Raw genomic sequence first — 18,967 nt, 5'->3', positions numbered from 1 at the left:
GCATCCTCAGTGCAAAAACGCCCTCAGCATCTGCGGATTTTCGCCGCAGCGCTCTCAGTTGAAAACAGGTAAACTTTTGGAACACTGTCACGCTCATCATTGTCACTACTTGATCACAGACCAATCAGAATCAAGAAGGGGCGGGACTTCTGAAATCAACTTTGTCCACAACAATGGTGGAGGTCCGTAGGGAGGAGAAAAGTTATCAAACTTGTTTTTCGAGTTACAATCTCCGAGTTTAGAGCTTCTGCTAATGCTTTGACATGATTTCTTTCTTCAGTTATATTTTTGGGGATTTTTGCCTTTATTCCATAGGACAGGTGAAGAGAGACAGGAAATGTGGGAAGGAGAGAGTGGGGGAAGACATGCAAGAAATGGTCGACCGGTCGGGAATCAAACCGGGGACCCCAGCGATGAGGACAGTGGCCTCTGTACGTGGGGCGCTTGACACAATGTCTATCAATAGTTTTATAGTTTCTTGATGAAAGTGAAGAGAGCATTTTAAAACTGACCCAACAGTCACTACTTAGGAAAATGGAAGTGCCTCAGGATTACTTTTGTAATCTAGAGACAGTAAAGGCTGGTGTGCTCTGAAATTGAGGTCATGGGTGCTCCCGGCGCAAAATGGTGCCATTGGATACGGCCTTTATTCTGTAAACATAGTACAAGTTATTTGGACATATGCGTGCACCAGAATCTCTAACATGCTAGCTGTTGTCTCTAAAGGTTAAAAAACCAAAGGTTTCTTGTGAACCAAGTTCAACCGCAAACTCACTCAAGGTGAAAAATGACTGTGTGATTGAGAGCCTGTTATTATGGTGATGCCAGTATTCATCCTAAGCATCTCTGAACCTGACAACAGCTTGAAGAGCTGCTTGAATGGCTGCAGACTCTCAGTCTAACAACCACTGTTACAAACTGTTGTTTCACAGACGCCCATTCAAAGATTTCAACTGAAACACGAATATATTTGCAGATTTCTCTATTAACACAACCAAGCAGACACTTATTCTTCCATTTTCTTCTTGACACTACGTTCTGTTTGACCTCAGATTTAAATTCTCCGTGCAAAGAATGATCCATTTTTCCATTAAAGAGAGAACAGCCTGTGCTTTTAATGCCACATTGTACGACAGGCTGCCCTGTAGTCTGCTCGCACCGACAGACGTGTGAAGGAAACTAAAAAGGGTCTGAATCCGTCTGCCGGCAAAGTTTTCTCTGCAGCCGTGGAGGAAATGAGAGTTTCTTTAATCATGTATCCTCCTAATAATCTCCTGGTCTCAGGCCGACAACTCACGCATCCATAACCAGCACACTTCAAGGGGAACAGGCTTATGGAGGGAGAGCCGGGGAAGGAAGGAGGGAGAGGGAAAGAAATGCGAGAGAGGGAGGACGAGAAGGGAAAAGGGCCAAAGAAAGACAGAGAGAGAGAGAGAGAGAGAGAGAGAGAGAGAGAGAGAGAGAGAGAGAGAGAGAGAGAAGGAGGTTATTTAAAAGAAAAAGATTTCCCTGTGGTATAATTTGCTGATACAGATGATACACTGATGAAGAGAGAAAGAGAGGAAGAGGAGGGGCGGGGATCCCCAATGGGCAGAGTACAAGTAAAAATAAGGGAGAAAAAACTAATTAACTGATGAGGTCCCGTAGTGGGCTGCACTAGTGCTTCACACACACTTACACACACTCTTAAACACACACACGCTAGACACCTGCTGCCCCCTGCTGGTCATGCAGATCACTCAGGGAGGCAGTAATGAGCACAAATGGCATCCCTTTCTAATTTCAGGCAGTTGGTGACACTAAGTGGAGAGTTTGACATTTCATTTTAAATTGTGTAGCTTACGAAATCGAACCCAGGAAACTAATGAATAGGGTCGATCTCATATACTACACAATTTAAAATGAAATGTCAAACTCAACACAGCTGAAGAACTGTCTTCATCCGTTGTGAGGTCCGGAGAAATCTCCAAAATATCCATGACTGCCAAAACTATCGAGTCATGTGTCATCGTTGACCTCAGGTGTGTTTCTAACAGCTCATGCATCTCTGATAATAAAGTTTGTCTCACAGAGTTTGTGTTAATTTGCCCTGAAACTGTCTTCATTCACAGATGTCTGAATTACACCCATGATGTGTGAACCTTCAAAGTCAAAGTGCCTCTCATGGAGAGCCAGCGTGGAAGATGGGAAACGGACTCTCTCACTTTGTGCTGCATATGTAATCAGGTGCTTCAGGTCAGCAGAGACATGCAGGTCTCACAGACGGTGTGTGAGCAGCCCGCTTTATAACTAATAAGACATTTTCTGCAAGAAGTAAGAGAAACACTGCCTTAGCTTTGAGTTGTTTGCAGTGCAATCACCCAATACGTTTTCAGAGTATAGAATGTATTGCTATCTGATAGGTTGTTGGGGGCGCACATCTAAGCAGTGTGTGATTTATTATGCTAATGACATATCAACTTTTTTCCAGTATACATATTTTTTTTTTTAAGTTGTATTTCTGAGAATTGTAGCCTCTATATGTGGGGCACTTAGACCGCTAGGCCACCAGCGCCCCTTTCCAGTATATATATTTATTGAAAAGTGGATCCAGCACCTATTGGCCATATACCTGCTCTGCCGTTCATGATCACTGTCAATTTTAATCTGTTTAAACACCTGTGAAGAACTACTCACAAGGCCTTCGGAAGAGGGAATAAACCTTAAATAAAATGCGGATGAGAAGAAAGAAAATTAAAGGGCAAATAAAACATCTTCATGGGTATGGACCTAATGATGAAGTAGTGTGCCCATATAGCGGGTGGCCCAGGTTCAATTCCAGCCTGTCTCCTTTTCCACATGTCATTCCTCAACTCCCCTATTTTCTTTGCTATCCACCGTCATCTCCTCTATAAATAAAGGTGTAAAAGACCCCAAAAATATAACTTATAAAAAAAACTATATATATATATATATATATATATATATATATATATATATATATATATAAAAAACATCTTCACGAACTTAAACAACAAACTCCTGAAGATTAATGTTCCTTCTTTTCTTTAAGTCTCCTAATTTTTGTTTTCTTTGTAGCAGCAAGTCTACCCTTTTGCTTTCAGATGAATGCACTGCATATTCACTTTTAGTAAGCATATACTATATTTTTTTTTATTATTTTTGTATTCATATTTTACATTATACACATGTATACAATAACAAACAAACAAATAAATAAATAAAACAAAAACAGACATAACAAAAGTAAGCATATATTTTTAAAAAGGTTTTAAAAACACACCTGTTCAGACAGGCACGTGGTTAATTATGTTTTACCAAATATACAATTTTAATTGCACTGTTTTATTGATTCTGTTTCTCTCTTTTTGTGTTTTATCTGTGTAAAAGACACACTTTGAGATGTTCTATGTCTGTGAAAATGGCTATACAAATACTATTATTATTATTATTATTATTATCATTATTATTATTATTATAAATTCATTTTTTTATCATTATTATCATGAGACCTTTCCTTACTTCCAAGTCAGCAGAAGCCTGATATTTTCCAAGATAAATACTTTGTTTTACAGACAAGTTACTACAAGAGCCCGTATGTTAAGGTCTCTCTTCACAAAGACGGTCACAATATGGACAGGAAACCTTTTCACTGTGATTATTGGCATATCAAGGAAGTATTACATTTTGAACAAGGACAGTTTCAAAACTTTAAGTAAGAAAACAAAAGTAAAAATACTCAACTAAATGAATTATTCAGAAGGAAACACTATAAACAAACTAGGGGAGGCTGTAATGTATCTAGGTTAGAACTAAATTTAGTCAGATGCTGGTTTCTGTTAGAGGCGCACATTCCTGGAACAATCTTCCAGCTTGTATCTGGGAGTGTGAAAAGTACTTAACCTTTAAAAATAATACTCAAACATCGGTTAAAATAAACCAGCCATGTGCCCATGCATAATACCCGTTTCCTCTTCTTGTGCCCTGAGGCTTTAGTCTCATCTTGTGTTTAACTTGTTCTGTGATTTATCTAGTTGTAAAATGTGTTTAGGGCTACAGATGAATTTTAGATAATGTGCTAAGTCTGGTATATTTACAGTGACGTGCACTTAATAAAATGTTGATTAAGGTAAAACTCAATACAGTGTCCCTGCATTTAATGTTCGCTGACATGAGTGAATACTGTCAGTGGCGTGTCCAGGGGATGGCCAAGGGTGGTACTGGCACCCCTTGAAATCCAATTGGCCATCCGAGGGGCCACCCCAAAATCCTAAACTGTGTTTGGCTGTTTGCCTTGTCAGAGGTGGGGTTTCTGTTAAAATCTATAATTTGGGATGAGTTAAAAGGCTGACAGTAGATTTCTTTATTAGTGCCATCCAATGTGACTTTGTAAAAACATCTTTTGGAAGTCCTTAAATAATTAAGCTTAAAAGATTTATGCCCCTTTGTCATGTTTTTTTTTAAGTCAAAGGGAATATAACAACTGCTTAATACTTTAATGAAAGTACGTTGTGAAGACAGAAAGGGTAAATGTATTTTATTTGTAAATACACTGGCCACCCCTGTTGATGTGAGAGCCTCAGTTGGGCTACCCTAGTCAAAAAGTTTTGTACATGCCCCTCAATACTGTGTCTGTTTTCATGCAACTTTGTTACAATGTGTCCAAAGCAGCTAGTTACTAGCAAAGCTAAAGCTAACCGAACCAGCCAATTAAAAAAGACAGATCTGTAAACATTGTGTTAGCTATTTAATAGCATATTTAAATCAGCTTTAAGAAACAAGAGATTTCTATGAGTAAGAGTCAGGCTAACGTGGTCCATTAACTATCATTTTATCTCTCTTTCCTTTATCTCATCTTTCAATCTGTCATGAGTTCATTCACTGAATCAAACTGCAAACAACAATACAAGATGAGGTGTCACTGCTCACTCCTGTATGTGAATGTATAGGTGTGTGTTTGTGTGTTTGTGTGTGTAGTGTTGAACATCTCCTGGTGCTCCCTTCATCAGAGAGTGAAAGAGTTAACAACGTCCCCTCTGCTTTACAAACCTCTTCAGAGTAAATCTGTTGTCGAGGACGTCGCACTGAGGTGACTTTGTTTAGACTCTCCGAGCCAAAGGCTGCAATTATCTGAAGTTCAGCAACATCCCCGGGCTGCGTTCATAATCAAGCTGCAAAATGAGAGAGACCTTTTCTGCTGCAGGCCCCCCGAGGCTCGCCTGTATGTGGGTCATTTGAACAAAAGGTTCTCCGTTAGAAGTTTTTTATGCACTTAACACTGAGCCAGATTAACTGTCTGAGAGGCTGCTCTTCTCCACACATCTCTTTGTTTCTATTTCTGTCAGCTGGGCAGCAGCTTGCAGCTTTTTTCTGCCCACCAGCAAATCTAAAAGTAGCAGTGCACTCTCTTCCCTCTGTGAAAAACTCGTTCTCTTTAAGAGGATTCTGCTACAGAGATGTGTAAACAACATAAAGAGCGAGTGCTATAACAGCACCCCCTACAGGCTGCACTCTGTCCTACAGAGAAGCACATTAAACTGGGAATGTACATTTTTTTATCTAATTTCTTTCCGTGACATCCTGATTTTAAAAGTCTTCCTTGTGTCCTCCTTTGTGAGTAACAGAAACAAACAAACATGGCTTTCCTCTTAAAGATTTCTTCAGCATGCTGCTGTTGAACGCGCAGCAACACATTCATGAAAAGAACCATGAAAAGTGTGTTTTTGTCACTGTCATGGTCTTTTTTCAAACTGTCTGACAACATTTAAAGAAAAACCCCTACAGAGATGGATGTGTTTAATTCACCTTTCGAGGGAGAGCAATGTTTCCAAACAGTCAGAGGTTAAATGCCTTGCTTAAGGGCACCTCTGTGTTGATAATGAGGCACTCACTCTTTATCCTTCTTTTCGAAATAAATCAGAGGAGATCAAACTAGCAAACCCTCAGGTCAAATCAATCCAAACAAAACAAAAGATAAAGCTCTCTCTGGGTTTGAGTGTGGACTAAAAGTTCAAATGATTGAGTATTTACATATTTGCTTGAATATTTCGCTTGATCTCAAATAATATTCAGGTTTGGTTGGTGTAAAGTTTACAGTTTGCAACACTCTTGAAATGATCAAACATGAGACAGAAGCATGAGCACCAACAGAACCCTTTTATGTTGTTACAGTCTATGCGTGACAGGCTGCAGAGGTGATATTCTGGCTCCATCTAGTGTTCTTATCTGCTACTACATCTGGGTTCAGCACCATGGAGAGCTACACGTGTACTAGAGCTGCTGAGCTGATGAAGAAACACACGACAAGTAACAAAAGTAACTCTTTATAGCTCAACATTCATTGAATATTATGTTTTATGTAACTGACTGGTTTCTGTTAATGACTTATGTACTGTTTGTAGTACTGTGTCCAGTCGTGTAGTCATTATCATAATAATCATGTTCACTACGATAAAATGCAAGGTAGGTTGAAATTAGGTAATGGTGATTAGAGAATTATTTAAGAACATTTTGGGGTGCTGGTTTAGCTCAGTTGGTAGAGAAGGTGCCCAGCAAACAGAGGCTGCAGACCTTGATTTGACTCATGCTATGAGGTGCCTGAAACTCTCCCACAATCTCGCCCCACATGTCTCTTCTATATCTTACCGAATAAACAGGAAAAAGGTCCCAAAACAAAATCTTTAAACAAAATTACATCTAGAGCTACAATATGTTTGCATATATATACATACAAACGAACAAGTGAATAAAATCCAAAGCAAGGTTTTATTTTTTATATAAGCTCCATTTAAGAATTACTGTAGACCAGTAAGACCACTAAGAAGATTGAAAATCAACATATCTATCAATTTACATTCATTACCTGATGTCTGTTCACTTTCATTGGAGTTTTATAGTGCATTTTCATCTATATTTATTTATGTATATTCTTATATACGATATTCCAATAAGCTGTTATATCAGAACCACCTGTGCAATCAAATCCAACAGTGCAGTTATTTTGGCGTGGTGATTTTATTCACATGCTTCTTTATTTTCTCTTTAATAGTCATAATAATAATCATAATAATACATATTTTAAATTATTATTATAACTAATTTTCAATGTTATTATCATTATTATTGTTGTTGTTATTACGGAAATTATTATTATTATTGTTATTATTATCATTATTATTATTATCATTATTATTATTATTATTAAAATTAAGCCATATTATGTGGGGGGGCAGAGGAGTGAGTTATACTGAAACGTGTTCCTAATATTTGCTCCTCTCCATTGACATACAAGAGCAAATTTAGGGGTCACCATTCATTAAGGCTGGGTATCACCAGGTCCGTCGGGATACGATATTATCACGATATTTTACCCACGATAACAATACTATCACGATACAGCGATTCTGTGATAATTGACATATTGCAAGAAATATCATCCACGATACATCACGATATCTGTGTCACTGAAGAAATTAAGAATGTATTGTCTGCACTGAATCCATTTCAGAGGAATTACAAAACATTGTCAATCAATTTCACATGAACGACAGCCAAGTAAAGCAAACTATCTACTGCATATATGGTCAAAGTCTTACACCATATGTGCAGTAGATACTTTGTATCTTTCAGAGGCCCTCAATAGGCGTCCCCGGGCTGCATCCGGCCCGCCAGCCGCCTATTTGTGGCCCCTGAACTGTTATTCCTTCACTATATGTTTTGGTCGGGTCAGCACGTGTATACAGCGACTTGTCTCCATACGATACGCAGACAGCATGTTACTGGGTCACTTAGAGTTCACCGCTGCGACTACAATTTTTAACTTTCACTTTCGTTTTTGAAGCAGTTCGCCAAGTGGCACTTATAGAGACGTTAGCATTAGCGTTGTGAACCGTCCTCTCCTCCACCGTAAGCTCTGTGAACTCTTTATCAAGTGTTGTTCAATTGTCAGTATAGTAAAAGCCGAAGTGGGCCCAGACTTTAGATTTGAAATTCGACAGTGCATCCTTCAGGTGTTTTTCTCTGCTGTTTGCTAATCCTCCGCCTTGCACCATTTTCTTTTTCTTCTTCTTTTGATTTCCTTTCAAAGAGTACTCTACCGCAGCACCCACTCTTATTCATGCTAAGCGCCATCATGTGAAGGCTTGAAGTAGTGACTCTGTAAATCAAAATTGTAGCAGGCTTTTGTGAGAGAATCTGTTTAGAACAGCTTTATGTTTATTGTTTAAATATCGATATTTGGCGCCAGAGTATCGATAACGACTGGCAAGACGAAATATCGCGATATATCGTAGTATCAATATTTTGGCACACCCCTAACATTCATTGTAACACAAGAGAGTCGACCAGCACTTTATTTATAAATATGTATTACTATTATAATTATTGTTCTGAGCGCTTCAACAAAAACTGAAAATAGAAGCTTTCTAAAAGTAGTAACTATGTAAGATCTGTCTTATTAGGTTGCATTAGATTGCACAGGTGGTCTCATCAGTCCATAAAAGAATTTATACAAAAATAGTAAAAACTGCACATATCAACACAGAGTGAGCAGGCATCACCTGAATATACCTTATTTATTCATGTGATTCCATTGTTTTTATTGGTTGACTGTTTTCTGATATGCTTTTTAAATGGAACCTTTAGCACTTTTATCATTTTATCATTTTATCATGTCTATTCATTTTACCATTTTTAGTGTTAGATTAGTTTTTAGGATATTTTTTGTATGTTTTGCACATTAAGTAGATTGTTCTGTCTGAAGTCTAGCTTGTAATTTTGTATCGACCTAACATCTCACTGGCTGCAAAACAAGTTTACCTACGGGTACAAATAAAGTAACCTGAACCTGAACCTGAGCTCCTTTAGATTGTTTAAAAATATATCTAGACTTTTTTTTTTCTCAGAGGCCAGGAGTTTATTCCTGTTTTCCCTCAGGGTTTCCTCTGTCGGCTCAAGTTTTCGGTTTTAATTTAGTTCAGTGGTACCGTGCATGCAAAGGTGCATCTATAATTGTGAAAGCAACATCCTTATCTTCAAGGTAAATCAGAACAGAAAATACTCATAAATTAAGACAAGTCAGAGAGATACTGTTTTATGTTATAAAATGTGGTATATGTAAACAATAGAATGACATGAAAGCTGTTTGTGCATCACTGTTAGGCAGTGTTATAAAAATGGGATGTTATTGTCTTTTACAAGAGCCAAAAACCTGAACTCAGAAATAAAAACAGCTGCTTCAATGAAGAATAGTAAAAAGGCCTGAAGCTCACAAACATAACTAATCTTAAATCAGCATACAAGCTGATCCCAGCAACAACTACCACATCTCTACACCTGATGGGATAAACACATCACTCACAGCTGACTGATGAGGGCAAAGTTAGACGCAATAACCTCCTTTTCAAAACACAAATCAGCTGACATGAACCCAGCGTCAGGCTGAACAATGACAGAGAGAAAAAATAGCACTTCAGTCTGATTCTCAAACAGGGACCAGCAAGATAAAAAAAAACACCCTGACAGCTTTAAGATAAAGAGAAAGTGATATTTCTGTACTCACCGAGTTGTTGTCTGTGTTTCTGCAGCTGCTGCTCTCTGAACAGATCTGCTGTGGAACACAAACAGACACAAAGACTGAATCAACATCGTACTTGTGTTAAAAGCTCAACAAAAACTGAACAAAACCTGAATTCAACAAAAAAACACTTCACACCAAAACACAGCTTTGGGATGGAACAATGTTCAGAAGTGAAGCTCAGGTGTAAAGAGCGTCGGGCTCAGTGCTTCCTTTATAAAGACTGCCGGGACAACAGGTACGGAAAGTTACTATACCAGAGAAACGGACAAACAACATCAAAATTTAAACGAAACTAATCATATCACATTATTTTATTCCCATTTTTATAAATCTTGGGCTCCACACCATAGACTGTATAAAATATGGACGTAGTATCCGTGATGTCACCAATCTGTTTCTGAAGTACTGTTTTGAGACCAATCGTCGGCGGCAGCCATATTGCTTCTGTCGAGCCAGTGTGACGTAAAGAGGTGGAGTTTGAGCCTCCTAGCCAACAGCTGCAGGGTTCCCGCAGGCAGCTGTGCTTCTCATTGGAAGACTCGTAATCTCAATATCTTCAAAATTGCAGCGTTAGAAATGAGCTATCCAGCCTACACTCGTCTTTTGAACCAGGCTGTAAATATGTTTATTTCTGCTGTAAAGATCGGCTTTATCCCATTCATGTGTATGTGACTTCTGGTACTTCTGGAGCCAGCCTCAAGCGGATCCTCGATTCACTGAAGCTTTTAACACTTCCGCATTGGACTCATATTTTTAGATCGGAGGTTGCCGCTTGCTCGACACACAACTGCAATGCGCCAACATTATGCTCACAAAAGTCTCCCTGAGTCAACACCAAGATGTGAAACTGCATAAATTTCACTGTGACACAGCAGCTATCAAAGAGACGCAGAGGGGAACTGAAAAAAACTTGCCCCCCAACAAGAAAACGTCACCTCATTTTGATCAGTTTGATCATTAAAACCTGACAAACAGTCGGTTGGGGGAGTGCAACACAAAGAGGGCAGAGCGGAAAAAACAGAGAGCGAAGCAGAAGTTAAGAGGGCAGCTGAAAGCACAGCAAGCACCAATATCTGTAAACAGACGGTTAGAGGATAGAAGTTTTGGAAAAGGTCTGAGGAGACTTTTAGCACTTAAGTACCGTAAAACTTCCAATAAAGGAGATCCCAATTAACAGTGTTCCCATTCCAAAAGGGTGTGGTTTTAATCATGGAGTGCACATTAAAACAGACATAAGGGTTCATGGGAAGTGAACTGATTAAACCTCATGTAATGAGTTTGCAGAGATAAGGATACAGTATCTGATTACACGTCTTGGTGCTTTTGTACCGTTTCCAGCAGATGGCACTATTAACAAGCCGACAGTGTGTGTGAGTGTGAATGTTTGGATCTGTGACACACAAGCTTCCTTCAGACAGATTAAACAGTACAGCAGAGAAAGATTTACACTGACAGGCAGGTAGACAGACACGTCCACCTCAGCACACACACACACACACACACACACACACACACACACACACACACACACACACACACACACACACACACACACACACACACACACACACACACACACAGACAGCTCATTTGACGGCGGTGTCTTAATTTGAGAAAGCCGTTTGTGTTTGCAGAACTCATATTTCATCATTTACTCTTTGACTCATCTTCCTAATCAGCTCCGGTTCCTCCGCACACACACAGGTAAGCGGATCGTCACCATCTGCCACCGCACACACGACCCGAGTAGCCACCACACACACCCACACACTCCGGCTTGGCAAGAACAGCATGTTTGCACCATGTTTGATTAGGAGCCGTGTTTGTGTGTACGTGCGTGTGTGTGTATGATTGACTCAGTGTGTTGATGTGTTGGTGTGTGTAAGGCCTCTCCCATCTGCCAGCAGACCCTCCCTGAAATCTGCCGTCCCTGAAACACACGTGTGCACACACTTGGAGGAGGTCCAGAGACTGCAGCAATTTGATTTATGTTGATCAGCAACACTGGCATGCAGGAGACGCGGTGCATCAGCAGGGTCAGCGGAGACGGTCTCCGGTTTGAGTTCTTCACTCAGCTGAGATCTCTCAGTGGGACATTTGTCTGCCTTCTTGTGTCCGAGTGGATTTCCACCTAAAGTTCAAAGACAGAAAAAAGGAGGGAACCTCGACTGGAAACCAGATGATTCATGCCTTTTCAAACTGGTGGGCCACGTCCTTCACCAGATCTTTGAGATCTGAAGGTCTCTGCATGGAGGAGCAATGGAGCAGAGGTCTTATTCCTTTTGAGGTCCATCACAATCTCCTTTGTCTTCTTCGTGTTCAGCTGTCGGGGATTTTTCTCACACCAGCTCACAAACTGCTCGTCCAGGTCTCTGTACTCCTCCTACACCACATGATGGCTGTGACATTGGAGGATTTTTGAAGATGACATAAGTCTGAGTTGTACTGGAAGTTGGATGTGTAGGTGGTGATAGGAAGGGAGACAAGACAGTTCCCTGATGGCCCAGATGTTACTCACCAGACGGTCAGACACACACATCTCTGCAGCCTCACAAACTGTGGCCTGGCGGACAGGTAGTTCGTGATCCAGGAGACCACATGCATGTCCCCCAGCAGCCAGGACTGGATGGTGATAAAGGTTGAGATGTCATACATAATCCTCATTAAGCTGTTGGGTCTGTCTAGGGAGGAATATGCTTTCTTTGCAGCAAATATATAGTTGTGTCACCCACACCAAAGTGGGGCTGCCTGTTACACAAACTGCAGTAGGTCTTGAGCTGAGCATCATACTCATACACACCAATTACAAAAAAAATTATATAATTAAACAACAAACGGAAAAAGTTGATAAATAAATAGATAAATAAATACAACATAAATAATTAAGATAATAAAAAAGCATAGATAAGTCTAAAATAAATAAAATCACCAAAAGTAGCAAAATTAGTAGTTAGATAATAAAGATAAGTTTGAAATAAATAAAACAATTGAATATTAAAATAAATATGAAACCAAATTAAAATGATAAATAACGTGATGTTATTAAAAAAAAGTAGAGAGACTATAGCTTTTCCAAAGTCACATGGTTTAGCCCTGTCCTCACAAGAAAACATTAAGTATGAATGTTATGAACTTTCAGATTAATATAGAAATGTAACCCTCTATGCCTTTGATTATAGGAGTATATCAAAGTTCAAAATATGGCATCATTTGGTGTCCAGAAAGAACCCCTTTTTTCCTCGGCCCAGCTGTGTGCACCCAGAATTTTGGATTTGTTGCCCCAGACCGGAAACTCTAGGCAAACATTTATAAGAATGGTCTGAGCTGCTAATGCAAACTGGCTTACAGTTAACTCGGGTTGAGTGTGGCTTCTCTAGATCTCAACATGCAACCAAAACCAGCTCTAAAGGGATAGGTTCTAGAGATAGACCGATGTGTTTTTTTCAGGGCCAATAACGATACCGATTATTAGTAGTCAAGGAGACCGATAACCGATATTTGGAGCCGATATTCATTTGCAGTAAAAGGGGAAATATTGGTGTCAAAATGTTGAATATAACTGAAATGTTAATCTTTAACTTATCTTTGTTTTATGGGGGTATTTCAGTTTCTTTTAAGTGGGGTTGTATGAGTTTTAAATCACTAGTCATTGTAGGGGCCACAACGGATGCTGCTCAGCTCGTCTCCTGTAATGAGAAACTGCAGGAAAAATGGAACGCAAGCTAGGCTACGGTTTTGGCAGACGTGTCATTTCTGCCACATGATTTATTGAATTTTGAGCCAGAGTAACCCAGTTTTAAATTGATCTCATATTGGCTGTCGGATTTTTTAACAAGGCCGATGCCGATATGTGTCAAAATGCTGAATATCGGCGCCGATAATCGGCCCAGCCAATAATCGGTCTATCCCTAATAGGTTTCTTTTTGTCCGAGCAGAATTGGCCAAACGTTTCAGCACCAAAAATCGAATGGAGATACCGCTCCATTAAGATTATACGTCCTTCATAAAGCACGTTGTTCAAAGATGCTTTAAAAATATGCTTTCCCATTGGCAGAGATTATCATTATCGTCAGCCTGGTGAGTTCAGAATGCTACAAAAAAGACAACTTACACATGTGCACGGTAAGTTCGACAAAGAGATGCGAGGTACCATTTGTCCACAGGGGGCGCCAAATCTACACAATCTCAAAGTCAAATAACAATGTGGTTCACTTTGTTGGCTTCTCTATAGATTGGATAAGAGATTTTTTCATTGGCTGAACAGATTTTCAGATCTTGAATTAGAGGAGAATTCTCTTTGGACAGACAGTGAATGGAAAGTAAATTGACCCTAAACCTCTGTTGGATGAGTCCATTTGCAGACATGGAGCACTGCCAGCATCTCTCTCTCTGATATGAAATGAATCTCATCTGACCTCACTCTCTCCTCGTTATCTCTTTCTCTCCCATTCAATTTCAATCTAATTCATATCTAGTGGATTGGTCTGACAAGAAATAAACTTGCAGTGGAGCTCATGCTGTCTGCTGCCATTTGTGTATCACCAGGTTTAAGCCTACACGGTTCATCAGACATAACTACACTTTGAAGCTTAGCCAAGATTCTGCTTGATTAAAAAATGTTCACTGTTATGAAGCTGCTGAATGATAATCAGTGGTAAGAACATTCAAACAGCAAAAACATGCAAAATCAGTCACCAATCCAAACAACTTGAACACCTTTGGACTTTCAGGAGATCCAAAATTAAGCAAACTTCCTGCAGAGAGGCCTCAGACAGCCTCCAGATTGGAAACTAATCAGATCACCAAACTTCCCCCTCATTTAGTAGTAGATGCAGCAACGCAGCCTCGAGATTGTTTTTGTTCACAAGCTGATTAAACTGATGGTCATACAGAGAGGAAGCAAATCATCAACAAAGGAGTGATTTGCAATAAGACGGAGATTGCACAATAATATTTCAGATTACAGAGGGCAGGCATGGTGTCCATGAGCAGAAATCATTACTTATGTACGGAAGCTTTTATTGGCATTGCAACAACAAAAAAGGATGCAGCAGACCTGAAGACATCAGATAAGAGGCTCAATCTGTAATTAGAGTTATTGTGATGATGTAGCAGAAAGAGTGAGAAATTCTGCAACTCAAGAGTTTGAGATAAACACAAGGTACTTGTGCTAAAAGAAAGGATTAGCGCTCAGGAAACCCACCCCACTATGCCATTTATAGATACATTTAGTAGCCTAATCCATGGCTCCTGATGTCCCCCAAAGCCTGAGATAGATTGGACAGATGGGCAGTGAGAGCCAGCACATAACTGGGGTAATCAAGTAGGCCTCCCTTCACTGGTTTTTAGTTTAGTTAGTCCCACGACACCTTGGGAGATGCCAGCTCCCACTGTCCATCATATCCACTAGCAGAACACCCCAATTTAATACCCCAACCCATACATTGTTGCCACGTTCAACAGACCCAGGATCTGTACATGCAACTCCAGGTAGAAACAACACCAATACTACCTACTCTACCACCAGGCTCCTGGCCGCCCCCACCACCCATTGCACAACAAGAAGAGTCTGCAGCTAGATATTAGAAGACAGGGGAGTCAGAGCCAAGATGAAATGCTGGTCTAGGCTATGACTCAACCCTACCAGTCTAGGCTGTGTTGTAAGAGTAAATGTATGGGTCAAACAAACCCTGAACACAAGGGTTCAAGTCCTATGAGTAACCAAAAGTTACTTTAGAATAATTCAAACATACAAAGTAGTCAAACTGCTCATCTTTCTTTCGTTGTTTCCACGGTTTTATGAACTTTTTACATTTCGACTGCTGATGTTTAAGCCTCTGGGCCACAATAAAACGATTTTCTGAGACTTCTTCCAAAGACAGAAACGCCACAGACAGTGTCCTGTCTTTGGAAAACAGACAAAAGGACTTCCATGCCTTGGCTTCTTGTGTGCGCACTTTTTATTGATTACAAGTCTAAAAGCAACTTGAGACTCGAGAATGAATTAAGAGTTGAGAAATGGCAAAACGACTAAAACCGGGGTGTCATTTGCATATAATTATCTTGGACTACCACTTCAACAATCCCTAGATACAAGTGGATGGTTCTTTCCCCTTTGCTCTCCACATGGAGTGTTTTCTTGCTTACAACCAAAGTCTGATAAGATTGGCTAACGCTACTCCAGCAACAAACAGAGACAAGCACACTTCTTATACCCAAACTTTTTCTTCTTTATCTTTAGTAAACTGCAGGAAACCTTGCAGGAATCAGAGATGTTGGTGCATTTCTAGTTTTGACTGCACTGATCTATTGCCAAGAAACTAGCTTGACAGATTGTTGTGAATAAGTCATCGTGTAGGACCTTGTCAACCTCACAATAGGCGTAGGTACGAGGTGACACAAAAGAAATTAAGTGTGAAAGAAATCTCTATTTTCTTGTTTATACTCCAATAAATGCATCGCTACCTTCACTGCTTTCTCTTCCTCCATACAGCCCCTCCTTGTCTTTATCTCTGTCTCTCAGACACTGTAGCTCTGTGATAGATATGGTGTCGGCCTTGATTGGACCGATCTGTGCAATCAACAACATTTATCAAACTTGGGGCTCCTTAATTCACTCATTTATTATACTGGTCGTGTGGCATGATTATAATTAAAACCTCTCAGCTGTCAGCCTGCCTCTGAATTAGTTCTCTAATTGAACAAACAGCAGCACAACATAGACAGATGACTGCTCCTTTTCCCCCAGCATACACGCACACTTTCGCTCATAAATTATTTCATTGGACGGCCGGGCGCTGACGTTGAAGAAAGAGCAACAACGCTTGTAAGATGGATATTCAGTCATTTGCAGTTTTGGTTGGAAAAAAAAAGGAAAGAAACAGAAAGCAGATTGGAAGTTCATCAGTGTTGGGTTGTGTGTTACAGATACATTGAAAAGCCCAGTTTGATGACCTGATAACTAGGATCAGTACCAGGATTTTTCTAATGAAGACCTCCTAAAGAAAGCTAAAACCACATCCATAATGTCTAGAAAGTATCAACGTTTGAGCACCTGTCCATATGTCTTGGCGGTTTCACTTTATCCAGTTGGCTGACTTCTGGGTTACTACAGTATTATAAACCCAAGACACACAGATTCTACTTGGATTCAGTTGTAATGAACAGGTTAAAATTATGCTGAAATAACTACATCCTGATTAAGATTCCTAAGAAGTATAGATTGTTGATATGTGTGGTCTGTCTCAAAGGAGAGAAAAGCAACCAGTTGAAAACCATTTCTAATACATCATCAGGACATCATGAACTTTAGTGTTGATGGACTTTCAGGAGTGTTATAAATGCTATTTTGCTACCACATTACTTTACATATTAGGATCTGTATCTCTTTCCCTAAGAGCTACTTTGCAGCACTCAGTAAACACAACACACTTAACAATCGAATACGTGTTAAATTTGGCTCGTTGTCACTGTGAACAGGCTGAGTCTTTTCCAACCTGTTTACTGCATATCATCACGTTGATAAAAGCACTCTATCTTGCATTGCCTCACTGGGAGTCAATCTCTCAGAACCGATGAGGTGACAAAAACATGAGTGAGTTAACGCACTGCAGAATGTGTCTGATACGGGGACAACGGAGCCGTGTGTAGAACATTTATTAACGCCAAAACAGACACTTAACACACTCGTGCCAAATCCACACATTGGTGCGTAGACAGAAAGTTCGAAGAGGGTACTTTTCTCTAATTTGACAGGATATTTACTCACCCACCCAACCATCCACACACACATTAAAACACAGTCATTCAAAAAGCTTTCCAACTTGAGGATGGATTTCGGACGAATGCTCATATTGTCTCAGCGCCCAGTAGAACTGTGGAGTGGATAAGTCATTTTATTCAAAAGTCTGAACAGAAAGTCAATCATCCACTTCATTGAGAATAGGGAAGGGCATGATTTTCCAATATTTGTTCATTTATGAAAAATCAAATCATTCATGCAACAGTTATTTTAAGTTAAAAAGTGATGCAGGAAAAATATTTTTGTGTTGTAATGAGGAGTAAATGAATCTGCTCGAATGCTTCTCTTAACGGTCTCTAAAGAAATGTACTTGAACCAACTAAAATTGATATGTGATGTTATGGTATGGTAATATAGTAGGTCTGTTAATTTCCAAATACATAAATACATCTTAAAAACTCCAGTTCTTAGATCCCTATACTGGCTTCCTGTCTGTCAGAGAATAGACTTTAAAATCCTGCTGATGGTTTATAAAGCATTGAATGGTTTAGGCCCAAAATACATTGCTTAACCATCTGGACCTCTGAGGTCATCAGGTACTGGTCTGCTTTCAGTCCCTAGAGTCAGAACGAAACATGGTGAAACAGCGTTTAGTCATTATGCACCACATATCTGGAACAAACTCCCTGAAAGCTGTAGGTCCGCTTCAACTCTCACCTCTTTTAAATCACAGATTAAGACTTTTTTATTTGCCACTGCCTTCCTATCTTAGCTTATTTTTAGCTTGCTTTAAATGCAAATTTTAATGTAATTTTGAATATATTCTAATTGTCCTTTTCTTTTCTGTTTCATTATATTTGTCATCTTAATTGTGTTCTTTTATGCTTGTCTGAATGTTACCAATGCTTTTAATCTTTTAATGTAAAGCACATTGAGTTGCCAGCATGTATGAAATGCGCTATACAAATAAAGTTGCCTTGGCTTGCCTTGCCTAGTTGCATCACATCCAAATGTGTTCAGAGCTTTTCTACAATATTAGAGACAAAATAGCCCAAATACAGTATATTAACTGTGGAAACCTTTGACTGTGGACACTTTGCCATTTTCTCCTACTGTGAGCAGTTAATACTGTATCCAAAATGTAAGTCAAAATACTGTATCAATGGGCACTGATATATTGCACTTGTGGAGCCGCCGGACTGACGTCACACCCCTTCACCTAAGAACCCTCAGGTCTGTCCACAGCAGAACAGTTGAGTGGGTTTGAAGCAGACACTTTTTTGTCTATGGAAAGTTTAATGACTCATGTCAGTGTTGGTTTTATGTTACCATTCCTCCTCTACTGTGATGATCCGGTAAAGAATGATCTTTCAGACCTATACTGCAGTCAGTCACCAGGGGGGGGTCTAAAAGTTGTGGCCTCACTCAGGACAGCTGTAATGTTTCAAACAGTCCGGGAAGTTTTTCCTACATTAAAGAACTTTGTAAAACAATGCGCACACACCAAGCAGCAACCTCCGATTTTGAATGAAGCCAATGCAGGAGGAGCAGGAGTGCCACTTGAGGCTGGATCGAAAAGCCTAAGAAGCAACATACACACCCATTCTAAAAAGCCCATATTTACAGCAAAAATAAACATGCTTACAATC

At 39.7% G+C, this 18,967-nt stretch overlaps 1 protein-coding gene across 1 annotated transcript in view; it reads right to left on the bottom strand.

Annotated features, from left to right (window-relative positions):
* The window catches only part of LOC117831780 (RNA binding protein fox-1 homolog 1-like), a 272,572-nt gene that overhangs the window by 215,312 nt on the left and 38,293 nt on the right, over window positions 1-18,967 (bottom strand). Inside the window, exon 2 of the mRNA XM_034710617.1 lies at window positions 9,560-9,607. Coding sequence (XP_034566508.1) covers window positions 9,560-9,607 — 48 coding nt within the window. The remainder of the gene's footprint in view (window positions 1-9,559; window positions 9,608-18,967) is intronic.

Source organism: Notolabrus celidotus, chromosome 20 (assembly GCF_009762535.1).
Source record: "Notolabrus celidotus isolate fNotCel1 chromosome 20, fNotCel1.pri, whole genome shotgun sequence".
Classification (NCBI taxonomy): Eukaryota; Metazoa; Chordata; class Actinopteri; order Labriformes; family Labridae; genus Notolabrus; species Notolabrus celidotus.
The sequence above is the reverse complement of the archived record's forward strand: the minus strand, read 5'-3'. Positions and strand labels throughout refer to the sequence as shown.